Here is a 17,971-nt window from a genome sequence, read left to right on the forward strand (position 1 = left end):
AGAGTAATCATTCTTAGACAGAAAAAAGAAGCAATGGACACAAGCTGAAGGGAGATTGTTTGACACTAATAAACATTTTTCATTGACAGATGATCTGGGTATGATGTGACCCTCCATCACCGGAGATCTTTAAGAACAAGTGAGACAAACAGTTTTGGGAATCATATAGGTATAAATACCTGCCTGTAATCCTGCCTTGTTTCCACTGGAAGGGATGGGATGGACAAGACGATCTCTATCAGTCCATTAAGTCTTTCAGCACTATAGTCCATGACTGTGAAAATGAGACTGAATGAGAGAATAAGCCAAAATTTCAAGAACATCAGCAGGAATAAATGGCAGAGGATAAGATACTGAACTTGAAAACTGTATGTCCACATTGCCAAGCACACCTACAGCACTAGTATAAGCAGGAGGGACAAGTTCATAATGACAAGAGTCATAGGCTGGCTGAGCTGAGCAGCAGTCCCTGTGACTTTGTAAACAGACACAGCACCAACCTCTGACTATAGAAAAATATTCTCTATAAAGCAAAAGGATTTGTCTGTTTTATTGCTGCACGAGTGAACAGTTCAAACACCACAATTTCCCTTTGCTTGCCAGTATTAATCTTTCCATCCTATAAATTACTTTAATTGCCAATGATTTCATATAGAACCTTTTAAAAACAATTTGAGTTTATTAAAGAGCACTGTCTGTCCCCTGTCAGAGGAAAATATTTAATATTTAATTTATTGTATGTTATTTATTTAAAAAAAATCCCTTATTTCTATTAATTATGGAGTAGATGTGTTTGCTCACATATTGGCACTGGATGATGTACCTGTTCTCGTGCATGCTTTAAACATTATGTGTTTACTTAGGAGCACTGGCCTGCCCACTTCTCTTTCTTTACTACTGTAAACATAAGCCTAGTTTTATACAAAACTGGTAACACCACACAACAGTCTTTCACTGGCTTTGAAAGAACAAGTAGGGGATGGTTTGTATGAGCCAGAAAAGGTTACTAGGTCCAAGGAGAACTTCTGTTTACTGAAAAAGCTCTTAAAAACATCACCAGTTTTAGGTAAAGCTAATTAAATCAGTGCCTGCCCTCAGATGGGACAGGAAGGGACTACAAATGGTTGTTGCTCCAAGGTAGAAACTAGCTGGCCCCTGGCCAGACCCCTCACTCAGTTACTCCCTGTGTTGATGGTGGCTAGAATTCATTAGCGTCACCAAGGATATTCTGACATCATAGCAAAGGGGAATCCTGCTCTTACGCAACAACTAACTACATTTAGCTCCATATTTCTAAAAAGACAATGGCATATTGGATTTTGCTCACAAAAGATTCAACACAACAATTAGTAGCTGGGAGGTTCTATTATACCATAGAAATACTGATCCTCGTGGGCCAAATTCTGAAGTACTTGGGTCAGCCAAAAGTCACAGAGGAGTCAGAGGGTCAAATGAAATTTTACTGTAACCTCAAAACAAAGCCATTGTAACCAGAAGTTGAACTGTCTCAGCCAGTTATGCTAAGCACTGATGCACTGACAAAGTCATGTATGGACACAGGCATATGGACAAAGTCATGTATAGCATCACATATGAAGTGAGAAGGGGATATGGGAACAGTGAAGAAATATTTAAATAGAGTAACCAGTAAGGAAGGAAATACATTTTATACAGTTAAGGGAAGAGGTGTAAGTAGAAGCAGCAGAAAGTTCAGGCTAAATGCCATTTTTGACTCTGGGACTCTCTCACAGGTCTTCCTCATTTCTGAAGTCCATCATTCATACTTGCGATGCGGTTTTGGGCCTTTTGGCAGATATGGGCACACCTAGGGCGTTGTTAAATATGGATATGATAGCTGATAGCTGGTCTGATAATGCGTCTGTGCAGGAGTGGAAGTGGTAATATTCTGCTGCTTTGTGCCAATGGGATCAATGACTTGAGGTGCAACAGATTGGAAGAGAATAGAAGGAAGAACAGCTCTTCACAAGCTTTGTGTCTGTGGCAGCCCAACAGTACTCGATGGCTAGAAGAACGCCTCTGACATCCATCAGATAGAGCGTTTCAGGGCTGCTTGCCACCACAAGCCATGCTACAGTTTCCCAGCCCTTACCTGGGAGGAGCACAGCGCCCAAGATTTTGCTTTAACAAGGACATATTAGAACAGTAGATGTTGCAGCCATCAGGCTAATTTTCCATTCTACTGACAACTTTGCTCTCTGGAGAAAGCAGGGACCATCTTTCTGTGATTGTCCCCCGCCATCTCTCTCAGTCAGCATGCTGAAACGGAGCAAAGCAAAGACACGTCTGCCAGATCCATGTGATTTATTTGTACGACATCAAGACGTTTTGTTCCAACACCCACACAATTCCACTAGGAACTGACAGTAACAGAGGGTGCCCAGGAGGGTCCCGCGGCCTGCCAGCCACGGCCGGCTCGCCCTCTTGGCCTTGTGGCTGTCAAGAGGCTGCTGCGAGGAGCCGGGCGCCCGTCGGCCGCCCCTCGCCTCACCCGGAGGGGATGAGGAGAGCGCCCGCGGCCGCCCTTTGCCGTGAAGAGAGGAGGGGAGCCCCCGCGGCCGCCCTCTGCCGTGAAGAGAGGAGGGGAGCCCCCGCGGCCGCCCCTTGCCTTCGCCGCGGCCGGGCGGCGGGCCAAGAGCCTTGTGTGAGGGACAGCCACCGCCGGCGGGAGTTAATCATTAAGTCCCCAGCAGATCCGCTCCCGGCCGGCTCCCCTGAACCTCCCGGACCTTCAGCCATGCCCCGTCCCCTCCCGGCCAGGCGCGACCAGCCTGACTGAGCACCGAGGCGGCGGGGAGGCGGGAGGCAGGGCCGGGGAGACCCGTCCGCTGCCGCCCGACAGCGACCTCCGGGACCCCATCCAAGGCGGAGCCCCCTCCGCGGGCGCGGGGGAGCTGCCGTGAGGAGGGAGTGGCGCCCGCGGGCCCGGCCGCCTCTGCCCGCACGGGAGCCATGCAGCCTCCCTGGAAGGCGCCGTAGGGCACACCTGTCCCCCGCCGCCTCCGCCCCCGCATCGCATCTCCTCCCCTGGCGCTGCCGGCGCCGGTGCTTGGCTGACACCGTCTCCCGCCGAGGTGACAGAGCCACGCACAAACGGCCGGCGCGGCCCATGCCCCAGCCGGCGCCCCCCGCGCCCTGAGGCCGCCGCCGCCGCCGCGCCCGCCCCGTCCCGTCCCGTCCCCTCCCGCCGCCCATGGGCGCCGCCTGCGCCGCGGCGGGGCTGAGCAGGCGCCGGTGAGGAGCATGGCCAAGGGACCCGAGCAAGAGGACGCCTTCCTGCACCTGCCGGCCGCGCAGGCAGTGTCCGCCGCCGCGCAGGAGGATTGCTACGCGGACTTGGTGGGGCGAGGCTTGCTGCCCTACGCCGAGGAGGGGCTGTGCGCCGCGGCGGGCGCCGAGAGGGGGCTCCCGGAGCCGGCGCTGCCCGCCGGCATCAAGTCAGGTAAGAGGTGGGGTGCCGGCAGCGTTCCCTTTTCAGCCCGCCGTCAGGGCAGGTGCGGGCGGCCAGGGCGAGGCGCGGCAGGCGCCCGAACCGTCGCTGCTGCTGGGGATGCGGCGGGGAGGCGAGGTAAGGCGGGCGCGGCTGCCTGGCCTCGGGGCGGCCGGGCCCGTCCCCTCAGGCAGCGGCGGGCAGCCGGCCGGTTAAACGGGCGCCTGCGGGGCCGCAGTCGCGTCGGGAGGAGGCGGCGTGCTGCCTGACCGTAACGATGCCCTCGGGTTTCTCTTCTTGTTCCCCCCGCGGCGCTCAGAAACACACTTTACCAGCGAAGCCCTCTCCTCGGAAGAAGAGGATGCGGATACTCGCGACGGCGCACTAAAAGCCGCGGACCAGAGCCCGTCTGCGAAGAAGAGCATCACGCAGATCATGAAGGACAAGAAGAAGCAGACGCAGCTCACCCTGCAATGGTAGGGCTCCGGCGGCGAGCCCCCGCTGCTCGCCCCCGCCCCGGGGCGGCCGCGCTGCGCGGCCGGCGGTGGCGGAGCCCCCGCGCCCGGAGCCCCGTCGGGGCCACGGGCCTGGCCGCTCGGCGGGGACAGCCCGCGTCTTCCCTGCGCTGCCAGCGGCAGGACCGAGCCGGTGTGTCCGTCAGGCCCAAAGGAACATTTCTTCAAAAGCTGAGCCGGCAAGGAGGGTTACATCTCACAGCTCTTTTAGAAATACTTGTCATTTGTGTTCTTTTTTTTTCCTAGATAAGCCTCGTCTACAAATAAGGACACCCACCCCCAAATCTGTGATTTTTTAAATTAGCAGAGGTTTATCAGTTAACAGAAATCTCTGTCAGATTCTCGCAATATGTGGCAATCAATGAAATGTAGAAAATCGATGAAATGTATCAAAAAATGTAGAAATGAAACATTACTTAAGAATTACATTTGTGAATGGATGTTTTAATTATCCTTTAAGGCTATGAATGTTAGGTTTTCACTGTCTTATAATGTATTTTTTTACATTATATTCTACCATCCATGGAAGCCCTAACTTTACTTAGTTTTATCTGGGCAAAAATTAACCAAATAAGAGGTCAAATTCTGCAGACATTAATTGATAAATGTTTCTATTAAAGCACACTTGAAATTAGGGAGGAGTGCTGCTGAATTAAATGGGAACTTAGTTACCAAATGCAAATGTAGATTTTTTTCCTTCTAACTGAAAAATTAGAGTAATCCAAATTTCCCAGTTTCTTGGTCTAGTTTACATCTGACTCCTGAGTGAAAATTGTAAGAATTTGAGTCTGGTGAGTCAGTGCAAAATTATTCAGTGTGCAGCGTCCACTACACACTATTTTCTTACAGATTTGTGTAATTTGAGAAATAAATTTATTACACATCATCCCAGGAGTAGCAAATAATGTAAACTGATAAAGAAAAGAAACAGGACAACAGTGAAATACCCAGCTGTTACCAAGAGTTCAATTCAAGTGAAGACAACCAGTTTTTTACTTCAGTTTTTTAAATTTACTTTAATGACCATCACTAGGCACTTGTATTCTGTAAACTGTTTGGGAAGCTACATAAAAATGCATCCCCTTCAGAAAAAGCCAGTTCTTTGCTTTTCAGTACGGTTTGGTCAAGAAACAGTTTAAGGTCCAGCGTGGAAATTAAAAAACAAAAGTAGGAAGAAAAGAGACATTAGCCTGGATGTCAAAGATACAGTGGGACAGAAGATGCAAGTTCAAGCCCCTGCTCTATTCAAAGGACAGACTTAAACCCAAGTCTTTCATAGTCTAGTTAGTGCTCTTATTTTCAGAGCAAGGCTGGCTCTTAGGTCATGTTCATTTAATAATTTAGAGAAAGCAAAAAATGTCCAGACATTGAAAAAAGACTCATTAAGAAAAGGGACCTGGCCCCAGGTTTTCTGTATTCTGCAACTACCCTAAGCACCAAGTATGGAATCAGTCTCTAGTGTCTGCCTCATTCAGTAGCAACTCATCTGTGTCCTCTCATGGAAATCTTCAGTAGAATTAAAAAAAAAAAAAAAAAAGAGGGCAGTACCAAAAACCAGAAGGAAAATAAAATGGGGAGACATGGCATGTTGCTTCTTACTCTGGCAGTTTCTTTCTCTGTACAGGCTGGAAGAAAACTACATTGTCTGTGAAGGAGTTTGTTTACCAAGATGCATCCTCTATGCACATTATTTAGACTTCTGCAGAAAAGAGAAGCTGGAACCTGCCTGTGCTGCAACTTTTGGGAAGGTAAAGAGCAAATGTCTTCATAATTTGTTAGCCTAATTCTTTGATAGAATGACAATTTAGTACACCTGAGTCAAAATGCCTCTCAAATTCACATGTTTTCTACTGCTAACGTACATGGAATCAAACTAACTACACTGTTCCATATGAAGGGATTTCATGACACCGCCGTATAGGAGAGTGAAGCTGAAATTCCCTTTGATTTCTTGTTATTTTGCATTAGGAAAAAAGCATTCTCTCCAGGAGCTTTTTTTTTCTTTTTTTTTTTCTTCTTTTTTGATGATGACATTAATAGGGTTCTTTCCACAAAAACAGATCTGACATGGAAGACACTTTTAATTATACTAAAGGCAGTGTAAAGTGAGATGTGACACAAGAAGCAATACAAGAAGAGGAATAAAAATTAATAACACAAAGAGCTCCTGAATGAAAAATTGTTGATTCATCCTCTTTTCTACTCTTCCCTACAATTAATCCTGAAATAATTTAATGAAAGGGAGATGTGAACTCTCCAAATTAAATCCTGAGTAGTTAGTGAAACAGGAAACCAAAAATGCTTCAAGGATCATCTTTTTTTAAACACTGCTGATCTAGTCATTGTTCATACATAGCAAAATGCATTAATTTAATTAAATAATAATAATGGATTTAAAATCTAGTTCATAAAATGTTAACTTACTAATTTTTTCCTCTTGAATTGGATATACTGAGAAAGTGTATATCTAATTTTCATTACACAGGTTCAGTATAAATGAGGAAGACAATAGCTTTCCATTTAAACATTGTTTTTACATTGATCTATTTATTAGATGTATCTATTAGATCTACCTCTATTACTGAATTACTTTTTTACTTAATAAACCTTTTGCCTTAAGCATCATTCTTTACAGGAAGAGTAGGATGTTTTTAGGGCACTAATCTCAATCTCAGGAGTCCAGTGACAGAATGTTTTGCTTGCCTTGGATTAAATCACATAACATGAATTCTTTATGTGCATCATAAAGCTAACAGAAACTTTCATAGGGTTTCAGTGAGCATAAATAAGTTTAAGACTGTCCAGCACTTTTGATAGTGGAGGACACAGAAATACCTGAGAGGCAAATATTTGCTTGCTTTAAGCTTCAGATCACACTTTTCAAATAAAAAATCAATTTATTTTTAGTTGTTTTACTTTGAAAACAGAATAGCTAGAGGGCACATCTTTCCCTGGTTCTGTTTAGATCTCTGAAGCAAAAGATACAGTTGTACTTTAGGGACCTGAATGAAACAGGATCCTGGCGAAGAAAATTAGCTTTTAAGCTGTAGAAGTGAAAACGGAAAGGAAGAACAGGTGGGAAGGTGGGAACAAGCTTATGGGTGGGAAGACTGGAGGTACACAGCAAGATGGACGAGGTTGGAAGGATCCCTGAAGTGTAAAACGTGCTTAATTGTTTATGTTGTGACATAAGTGTCACAAATATTTTTTCATGGACTACATTAGACCATATATTTACAGTACAGATTGCTAAGAAAGTATACCAGTGTTAGAAATTAATACAGTTATTTTCTCTTTAGACCATTCGCCAGAAATTCCCTCTCCTTACCACAAGGCGACTTGGAACAAGGGGCCATTCAAAGTAAGGCACGATTATCTGTGTATCCACTTACAGAATACATTCTAGGCATGACATGTTTTTCCGTGTCTCCATAATATGTACTAATTGGCAGGGAGGGTTATTCAGATGACAAGCTGCAAGTGATAACTTTCATGTACATGATGAAACTGATATGGAGTTTGAGTTTGAAAACATTGCTGCAGGCATAATTTCTAAAATTAAACTGATTAAGCTTCTAAAAATTGTCATTTTATTTATAGAACCATGCATTTTTTGCAAATATATGTCAAAATGTTATATATAAAAACATAATATAATACATATATCTTTGTTACAGCTGTTCATCTTTCTATAAATAATGTGCAATTTAACTATGATTTTATTTGCCTTTTGCAAACCTAACAATGTTCATTGTGTTCTCTACATAACAATATGGATTAATTTAAAGACACTAGAAAAAAGCATTGTCTTAAACTGAGAAGAAGGTATACGTCTGCTCTTTGTTGTGAGTGGTTTATAAAAACTCTGAAAAGTACACAACCTATAGTGCTGTCATTTCATAAATAAGGTATCCAATTAATTTGTATATTTGATCTGTGGAATATTAGGCTGTGAGAATAGATCCCAGATAATTCTATATCAACTGTGGTGATATTTTTATTAATTCTGGTTCTGGCATTATGCTTTTGGCCATGATAAAGTTATTGTAAAACTGTCGGGAACAGTGGTAACAACATATTCCCTTACATCCACCCTCCCTCCTATGGCCTGATATCAAGACTGCTGAGGAAGGACTGATGAATTGTACGCAATCTGATTTTGTTTTTTAATAGGGGAATGCTACTTCTTAAGGAAATGAAAAACTGTGCGGTGTATTAATGTAAGGAAAGTAGAGAAGTCAAAATAATGCTCTAGGGTATTGCTAGTGTCAAGCTATGAGTTAGGTAATTCTGGGAAACTATCCCTGTTTGGGGATTCACAAATACAACAGCTCTCTGTATTGCCTGAAACCAAGACTGGCTCTGAGCTTTTCTGACTGTTGTGCTTTAAATTGTTATTAGTGTTTATTAATATCTAGTTTTAAAAAATATTTAAACCTAAATAGTGTGCCCATACCATTCTACATAAAATCGGACTAGTTAAATAATTTTGTTCTTTTAAAATAACTCTCCAAAGAACTAATGGTTTTCAATCCCAAATCAAATTTAGACTAGATCCGTATCTGTATATTTCTATTGATTTCAAAACAAGTTTTCCTAAAAATAAGACATTGCTATGAGGAGCAAATTAGGATAGATATTGTGTCCAGCTTTCTGTGTATACACAGAAATTAAACATTAATTATTAATGCCTATATTTTAGGAGATGCATGCCTTTAAATATGTGAGTAGCCCTAGGATTTTTCTCATGCTTAAAATTGCAAATGTGTTTATGTACTTACTGAATAAGATTCATGGAACTATCCTTGACTTATAGAAGAAAGCACAAAGAGTTGATGGTTTATTGAAATACAACTAAACCCCAGAAAATTATCAAAGAAACATTTTGCTAATGAATAAGAGAGAAAACCAGAATACTGGTAGTAATAGAAGAAACTCAAACATTCTGTTTGTTTGGGAAAAATCTTTATTTTGAATGACTTAGCCTTGAAAGACAAAGTTACTCTTGTCTTTCAGTAATTTATAAGTAAAACTCAAAACAAAAGGAGACCGAAAAGGAAAAGAACTACAAGATTGTGGTTTTCCTAAGTGCTTGCAATATATTAGGAATGTCTGAAAGATGCATTGTTTACTTTTATAATTTTGGGGGGTCGTTTCATGTTGTTATGTTTGGTTTTCTTCCTGCCTTAGAGATATAAGAAATAGCCAGTTGATTCCACCTTAGTTCTGCTGAAGAATGCATAGGAGATGTCATTTGTGAATTTTAGGTTTTGTTGCATTATAAATGAAGGTGGGGAAGAATTTAAATTCCAAATTTTTACAAAGACATTCTATTTCTTGGGTATGTTTCAAGTATTTATTTTAAATAATCACTAATAAAAATAAAATCCAAAGGAAATAAAGCCTGCATAGAATATTTTTCCTTTTTTAACGGGGAACAGTTCTTTCTGTCATGGTCTTACAAATTTGCAATCCATTGTTTTTTTTTCAGGAGAGAGTACACAATCTGTATTGTATAGAGGAAAACTGGAACTAAAGTTCATTTCTCTTTTTGTAGATGACCTATAGATAATGAATAGAGGGGTTTTGAGGAGACTTACTATTAGAAAAGTTATTTATAGGGGAAAAGAGGGATTTCATATATTGTCTGCTGTGGTGAAGTTCAGGTATGGTTACAGGCATAAGCTGATGTAGACTTAGTCAGCTTTGCAAATGCATACTTGCTGCTGGTGTTGTGTTTAAGTTTTTAGGAGATCTGGCATTCACAATCTGTGCAGGAATATTTGACAACCTACTAGTTCATCAATGCCTTGGTTAAGTAAGTCTTAGTCAGGTTCATAACCTAACGTATTTGCAGAATCACTTTCAAGTTATAATGAATGAGAGAATACAAGTGGAAAAGTCTCCCAAACGCTCATTATATTTTTGATCTGACATATCTAATAAATTGATAAACAAGATCCAATCAGGATCCAAACTTCCTAAACATATCTGTATAACTTAAAGCACAGTAAGTCAAAGTCTATTAAGTAGAGGAGTATGTTTCAAATCTAGTTTTTGACATGGGAATCTAGCTACAAAATTAATTGTGTGCCGACATGTATCACTATATGCCTGTTTTCTCTAAGACATTTAACAGTATTAGCACAGAAACACCTCATGCCCAGCACTTCTTCAGCAGATCCCATATCCCTACTGACCTTGGTGGTATTATGTGCCATATTTTCATATGGATTAACTGTTCTTGAACAATTTCCTCAAAGGGATGAGGCATCAGCAGGTTTTGTTCGGACATCTGGCATTTGTTTCTTCTTATTTTTTTGTCAAAGTTTTCCTTAGAGACTTTTCCTCTGCAATTGTCATTTCCACTAAGGTACATTTACATTGTTTTTGTTGTGCAAAAAAGGGCCTCGCAAAAGGCACAAGTGACAATATCTCCAGTTCAGAGACTGAATACAGCAGCAAGTAGTCATAGAGAAGTGGCAGTATAAAATAAAAATCTCTGATTATTATTTCTCTGTCTCTGATGTTGTGGACCATATGCCCCTCAGAACCATGGTCTCAGTGAGGAGTGAATGAATTTCTGCTTTCACCAGGTAGCAGGTAGTCACACAAGTATCATTTACAGAAGTATTTCCATTAAATTCATAAGGAAATTAAGGGACTGTTCATCAGTTTCAGTAAATTATTAGTTACCCTCTGCTTTTATGTCAGCATGAACTCTAAATGTTGTAAGCTGTTTCTGTGTGGAACAAAGCTAGGTTACTAGGACTGGTAAGAGAGACTTCTTACTAGCAATTAAATCCTATTTTTTTAAGCATGGTAGTGCAGTGACATTGTTTTATTTCTGTTGTTGCTATCATCATTTCGATATAAAGCTAGTAGGAGCAGTAATAGTACTAACTATTCCTGACAGTCATGTTTTGTACTGCGGTATTGCCTGGGAGCTCTGATCATTCATTGTCCAAGGCTCTACTGAACCAGATGCTGCAAAAGCATGAAAGGAAAGAGGCAATTCTTCTCCAATGGAAGCATTGTTCTTATATTGCAAAGAAAGGCTAACTCCCCAGGAACAGAGTTCCTTGCTGCACACTGCATGCATACACAGTAATGTATTGATAGAGCCTGGCTGTGGTCAGAAGAAAGCAAAGAAAATTGGTTCCCTTTTCCATCATCTCCAAGGTGACAGAAGTTGATTTTCTCCCACACCAAAAAAAGGCAAAGCTCTTTCTAGCATTCTCATGAGAGTGAACTGGATTTGAGAAAGAACTGCTGCTCTAAGGTGTGGGATACAGGTGCTACTCTAAGGTGTGAGATACACAAATGTTAGTTCCTCCTCTGATTCCAAGCAGCATTTGTCATCTCCTCTTCTGGGAAAAGGAGAGATTTAAAAATGGGTCTAATAAATCCTAGAACTTTGAGTCAGAGTCTCTCTCTCTCTGTATTTACATCCAACAAGCCATTTGTACAAAAGCATCAATAATAAAACACTCATTTAAACATTTGGCCAAGAAGGGACAATACATGGGATACAATTTTGTTAACAAAGTTAATCCATCTCTCATGCCCATGCTAATCCCTCCAGACTGCTGAATGTAAGGGAAGTTTTCTATGTTCCTGCTGAGTGGAAGAAGATCCAGCACAATAAATACTGCAAACTGCTCTCTTAGATTAGTATTTCATAAGCAACAGTTGTCTGTGCAGCAGGTTCTGAATCCGCCTTTTTGCATAGGTAATGTTGAACATACTGTGGTGACTGCTAGAATTCAGTTATAATCTTCACGGTACATGAATTACCTGGAGCAGCTATTTGAGAAAACGTACATACTGCTCAGTCCATACACACAGAAGACTGTTTGAGCTCAAGTTACAATTTAATTTCTTTGTAGACTTTGATCAATGATGAATCTTAGCTTTTATCCATCATGTCTGAAAACGATTATCTTATTTATTAGGAGTGATTTAGTGGGTTAATAAAACTGATATGGCAGCTGGCCCCGTGATAACAAGTTATTGCAAGTCCCTGAACAGCTTAAGCCTATCATTTCCTTATCAGCTATCATTTGTGTCAGCGTATGCTAAAATCAGGGCTACTAGTTGCGTAGGAACATATGTTACAACAAACCACTGAAATTAAAAGAGGAAAGCAGTTCATCTTGTTTTTTAAAAGGTTTGTTACAAAAATTGAGAATAAGTTCCTTATGATGACTGGTTTAATGTTATTAATTATGCAATAGAAATATAAATAGTAAAATACATATATACTGTACATACACATAGAAATACGCATATAAAGAGACAGAAAGAAGGTACTTGAAGTTGTAGGTTAAAGATGTTATCAGTGTGTCTGGAATGGGTATAGTATTCTCAAAAGGGAGTCCAAAATAAGCTATTCAGCTAATTAATTCGGCTTGTAAAAGAATAAAAATCTTTATACCTTGTTAGTCTATGAAGTATGCCAGACAGAGCTTGAAAAGTACAGATTATAATTTTTTTAATTGCTTCTGTGTCATGACTGGAAAGCTGTATTTTTTTAGTACTAAAAATTCAACTACACAAATTGCTGAAGGAAATCAGAATGATAACTGCTTTGCCTTTAAGACACACTGAGTAGGTACTGCAAATATCTATTCTTTACATAACAAAATGTCACAATGGTAAATTCTGGTATCTTGGGGCATTCCAGAGCAAGAACAAGTATATTGCCTACCACTGGAAACCTAAGAATCCAAATCATACAATAGTTCCTGTTTCTAGCCCAAATATGTTTATATTGAATTAGATGTTGAATAATCTAGATATTGAATCCTGACTTTGTAAAGAAGTAATGCTTTTCCTTGCCTCTGGCCCACTCCAACTTTAGCAGGAGGGATTTTCAAATTTGTGGTGAAAGTGTGAAGTTTTATTTTTAGAATTTAAAAAATGGCATGTCATTGAAACTAGGAAATTTAGGGTGTTGGAATGAGATGTAGGCAACTGCTTGCTTACATGGCCAATGACAAATGTGCAGATAACATTGTTAAAGAAGTGGTCACAGCTCTATTTTGTTTTTCATCCTGTTCAATGCACAACCTTTGCAATGTCAGGACTAAGTAAATACTGTTATTTCAAAGAATCCATACATGTATATTTTCAATACCTCTTGTGTCACATCTAAAATTACTTCATTTTCATGAAAGAAGAAAAAATGTTCATGCCTTTAGCATTTGTGTCAGAACTCTGTCAAATATTATGAATTTCCAGATCCAGGTCTTTGGCCCAAGTCTATCTGTTTAATACTCCTAAAGCAAAAGAAGTGATGGAAAACCTTCAGGACTTTAATTCACAACATAGGTGACACAGTTCTGTATGTGAAATGGAGGACAACTGTCTAGCATTATGACATTTAATGAAAGGTCCCATCGGCATCCTAAACCACCTTGAGGTGTCACTTTGATCAGCCAGCTCTGACTTTAACAGATAAAAAGGGAACTGTTATGAGCAGATGGTCCTATGTCTGAGCTTCTGAGTATTAACGGGTATCTAAAAATGGTCAGTTCACTACATCACCATCCCTCAGCAAAATACACTTACAGGGCAAGAAAACTAACAGTGAAGAAATAGGTGAGAAACTTTTGGCCTTCCTATGGGTCACCAGGTCCTACTGCGATCTAGTGGTGTTATGTAGACTCATCAGTTTCAGGCAAACAGTAAAATCTATGATGTTTAACAGTAGCTACTTTTCTGTCACATTTCTTGTCTGTAAAACCCTGAAGGCACAGAACAGTGTCCAGAAACAGAATGACTATTTCAGCTGAGATTTTCAAAGCTACCTAGGCTAAGCAAATATATCATCCTAATGAAAATTTTCTTAAATATCATTTGTATCTAATGCCTTTAGTCAGCTTTGTAAATATAAGACATTTGAGGGTTTTGTTCTTATCTGTGACTGTCCCATACAAGAACCAACAGTAAGATTGTGATTTTTTTTTTTAATGGGCATCACCAGGAACAGCAGAGATGAGCTGAAAACTTTTGTTTATGTGTTTTATGAACTATTTGCTGGGGGCTTTGTGTCTTAAGAGTGCATTTCTTCAAGCTTTTGAGAAGTTTCAGTGAAATTAGTGCAATGCCTTGCAAAGTGTTACCTCTATGTTAGGCTTGGTTTACATGCAATGTACTTGAACTACAAGTGTTACTTTGAAGCAGTTCAGTTAAACCAGCTGCCATCGTGTTTTCAAGCTAACTTTAGTAAAAAACAAATAATCCTGAGTATACTGTCCATAACATTCTTAGACAAATTTGGTTTAACACAATCAGTTTTTAAATCTATTGAGTGGAATTTATAAGACAGGGCCTATCACCTTTGATAGATGAACTCAAGCAAACTTTGCTCTGACCAGTAAAGAAAGAGCTGCCCCCAGCTTGCTCTCCTGCCCTTCTCCTGAAGGTCACTTCTTTTGTAGCAAAATCAGTGGAAAGTAATAAGTATCTACTGCATAGCCAGTTTTCTTAGCACCAATCCACCCTCTTTAGTGTCTTTGCTTAAGGTGTTGGGCTCAGCACTGCAGAGGCTGAGCAATAGGAACGTGTTTCCTTCTTCCAACTTGGGGAGCAATAATTTCCAGGAGAGCAGCAAGGGAGACGAATGTGGATGAGAACTGCTTAAGCAGCTAAATAATTCAGCAAAGTTGGTCACCCTGAGAGAAGAATGAATGAATGACATGTTAGCATTTTTAGTCATAGGAGGCTGAATACTAATTTAGAGGGTACACTGGCGAGTTATTTTCACCTGAAAAGTGCTCTGTGGGACTGTCTAAATATAGCAGTGGTAAGCCAGATAAAATAAACCTGGTAGGCCAAACCCAGCACCCTTTCAATAAACGAAGTAAAGTGAAAGAGAATGCACATTAAGGAAAAGAGATGTAACATGTTTCTAGGAGATTTGCTGTTTCAGGAAAATTCTTGTAAGAGAGTAAGTATTTCAAATTTAAAGAAGATCCCAGCCTTGAATTTTGGATCAAATCATGACAATACTGTTTTCTATGAGACCAGATTTTGTTCCATGTCAGTGAAAGGAATTGGTAGACACTGTTAAGAAAAGTTTTCAGAAAGCATTGAAAATCAATTTGACAGTTTGCTTTACTTGACATGTCACTCATAAACACGCCTCTTTTTTTTCCACAGGTATCACTATTATGGAATTGGCATTAAAGAAAGTAGCGCATATTACCACTCTGTGTATTCTGGAAAAGGCTTAACCAGGTACAATAACACAAATTGTGAGACTTAGTCAGTAAAGTTCTAACTTTAACCTTCTCTTAGGAAGGTATTTGTAGGACAGTAATTGTTGTTGATATTAGAACTAGTATTGCTGCATATCTCAATGTCTGGCATGCCCAGATTTAGGTAGCAGTTTGCTCTCTAAAGACATCAATTTTCTTTTAGCAGATTGATCTACATCTTTTGCTAGTATCATCCAGTATGGCCTGACCTCAGTCAGTGTAGAGCTGCATCACTTATACCAGCAGAGGATTGGTTCAAGTTAGTGTAAGGCAGCAAAACACCATCTCCAGAACACTTGTCTCATTTTGTTTGCTTGTGTGTCACCCTCTGAGTTCTTTCCCCAGGACAGCTTCCCATTATGAAACGTCTGGAGAATGGTGTGAAGCTGGCACCTGTGGGCAGGAGGGAGGGGTCAGCGTAGATTAATATTTACAGGTCCTTTGACTGGCTAATATCAGTTTAAACCTAACCCAGGAAGCTCTAATTATATTTATTTAAGGGACAGCTAGCAGGATCAATATGTTACGATAGCTGCCTGTTGGTTTGCGAAAGATTAATAGTTCGTAAAACAAATGTCTCTGTTCACATATGGCTTGAATGATGGCTTTCATTGTCTACAGCAGTTTACCTGTATAAGTGGGGACTCTGAGAAATGAAAGGAATAAATGAGTTTATAATCACACATAGAAAATTCAACTGCTGGCAGATTTAGGTTATACCCAAAGAGACTTTTTCCAAACAAAGGACAAGTGTAAAAATCGAGGGTAATGTTGCCAGTGACGCTTAAAAGGAGGGATCTCTCCATTGCAGAACTTAAGGTATAATAGACTGGAATATGATATTTCCTTGTCCAGAAATGGCATTTATCCAGAGCTGCGGAGGTGTTGCTGGTACACAGCGAGATGACGTTCTTTCATAATACAGAATTATCTTGAACAAATTGCTCATTTAATTGACTAAAAGATAGTTATTTTCATTTAAGGGAATATAATCACTCAGTCCTCAGCTTTATGTCAGCCAGTGCCCTTTTCATGTAAAGCTCTGTCCTTGCACAATCTAGCAGCACTGAATGAAAAGAAAGTGGAGGTTCTGCAAAATTCCTCATGGCTGGATTTCCAACAGTATACGCTCACATAAAGACGGCATAGATACTCGCTAAGATTTTCAGAGTACTCACTAGATTCACTAGTTAGGAACCTTTTTTTTCTGTTAGGACTTGTGCTCTCCTGTATGAGATGTTGAATTTTCAGGGTCCAGCAGTCAAATTGCCTCCCTAGCTGATTTAGAACAGAAGCTCAAATGCTCATTTTGCACAGTTTGGGTCATCACTGTGGTTGAATTTGTCTGTGAAGAGAATGACGCAGTAGCATGGGGTTAAGAACGAGCTTCTGGGTAAGGAAAGAGTCAGGCAGTATAAAGATTCAAAATTGAGAGTGAATCTCCCAGTTGCTGGCTGCTGCATATAATGATCCGTCATAAAATCTTTCCTTTGTCTGATGTCTGTTCTGGTAGGTAAGCTATAAAAATGGTTCCTGGATCAAGCTTGGGGCAGAAATAGGCAGGGAACATATATGGGCTGATAAAGGTATCAGATGACACCATGCCCATGCACAAATATAGGCATATGGAGGCCTTTACCAAAAGGCTTGCATGTTAGATGGCAGCTTGTAAAAAGATTAGAAGGGACAATGGGCTTCAGTTTAGTTGCCTATATATAGGCCTCTACTGCCATTTCAAATTTAATTGGCATTCATGTATTAATATTTAGGTAATAGAGCTGAGTACAATAGTCCTTAAATGCAGGGTTGCAGATGCCTGAATCCTTAAATTCCACTGTAAATTTGACCTCCCGGTTCCTTTAAATATCAAGCCTTGCACTGTGAAAGGACCATACCTAACACCAAAAATCATGAGTATCCACAGCACTGTGTGAAGGGTAGCTTTTGCTAGCAATTAGGGCTCTGGAGGAGCAATGCTAGCAGATGCTGCCCCATGTTTTTGCTGTACATTCTGTGTACATTTTGCTGCATGTGCGGAAATCCACAGTCCGTAACAAATACATCCAGCTATGAAGCTAATTAGCTCCACGTTGTAATCAACTGAGTGACACCTTCTTTCATACTCATCTATTAACAACCAAGGGAACTCTGTAGGTAACATATGCTGGATAATCGTGTGATGGGAACTGTCAGACACCTGTGCCTGGCCTGGGCAGGAGGAATTCCACAACCGCTCAGCCTCTGGTTTTCTGTCCTGCCAGCAGAGCATCTCAACAGCATGAAATGACAATATTGGTGCTAATAATTATAAGATATCATGTTGCCCACAGTATCTTATCAGTTGGCAGCTAGCAGAATAGGAAATAACAATAATCAAACAACATTTATCATTATACTGATCCATTAGAATCTCTATCATTACACATTCTCTAGTTTAGTAGTTATAATTTAAAATGTGTGCTTTCTAATTTCTGCACTGAAGAGTTGCCTGATAGTCCAATGACTTCATTGGCAATCTCTCAATTGGACTTTTAATGGGACATTCACTATACTGCAACACATTTTTGACAGTTAATGAATCTTTGATCTCTGAAATGCATTTCACCTGCATCAAAATAATACTGTGGTGAAAAAGAATGGAAAATCGCTATGATTTCTTCATTTTCCTGAGAAGCGTAAATTCTAGATATAGGTTTTCTGTTCTAAATTTACTCAGCTGTATCAAAAACTTTATGTATTTCCTG

General features: G+C 40.5%; 1 protein-coding gene across 1 annotated transcript in view; it reads left to right on the forward strand.

Moving 5' to 3' along the window:
• The first annotated feature begins 3,261 nt into the window (after positions 1-3,261).
• The window catches only part of RFX6 (regulatory factor X6), a 36,896-nt gene continuing 22,186 nt past the window's right edge, over positions 3,262-17,971 (forward strand). The window contains exons 1-5 of the mRNA XM_072857888.1: positions 3,262-3,460; positions 3,768-3,924; positions 5,588-5,711; positions 7,263-7,324; positions 15,130-15,207. Of these exons, the coding sequence (XP_072713989.1) occupies positions 3,262-3,460; positions 3,768-3,924; positions 5,588-5,711; positions 7,263-7,324; positions 15,130-15,207 (620 nt within the window). The remainder of the gene's footprint in view (positions 3,461-3,767; positions 3,925-5,587; positions 5,712-7,262; positions 7,325-15,129; positions 15,208-17,971) is intronic.

Source organism: Ciconia boyciana, chromosome 3 (assembly GCF_034638445.1).
Source record: "Ciconia boyciana chromosome 3, ASM3463844v1, whole genome shotgun sequence".
Classification (NCBI taxonomy): Eukaryota; Metazoa; Chordata; class Aves; order Ciconiiformes; family Ciconiidae; genus Ciconia; species Ciconia boyciana.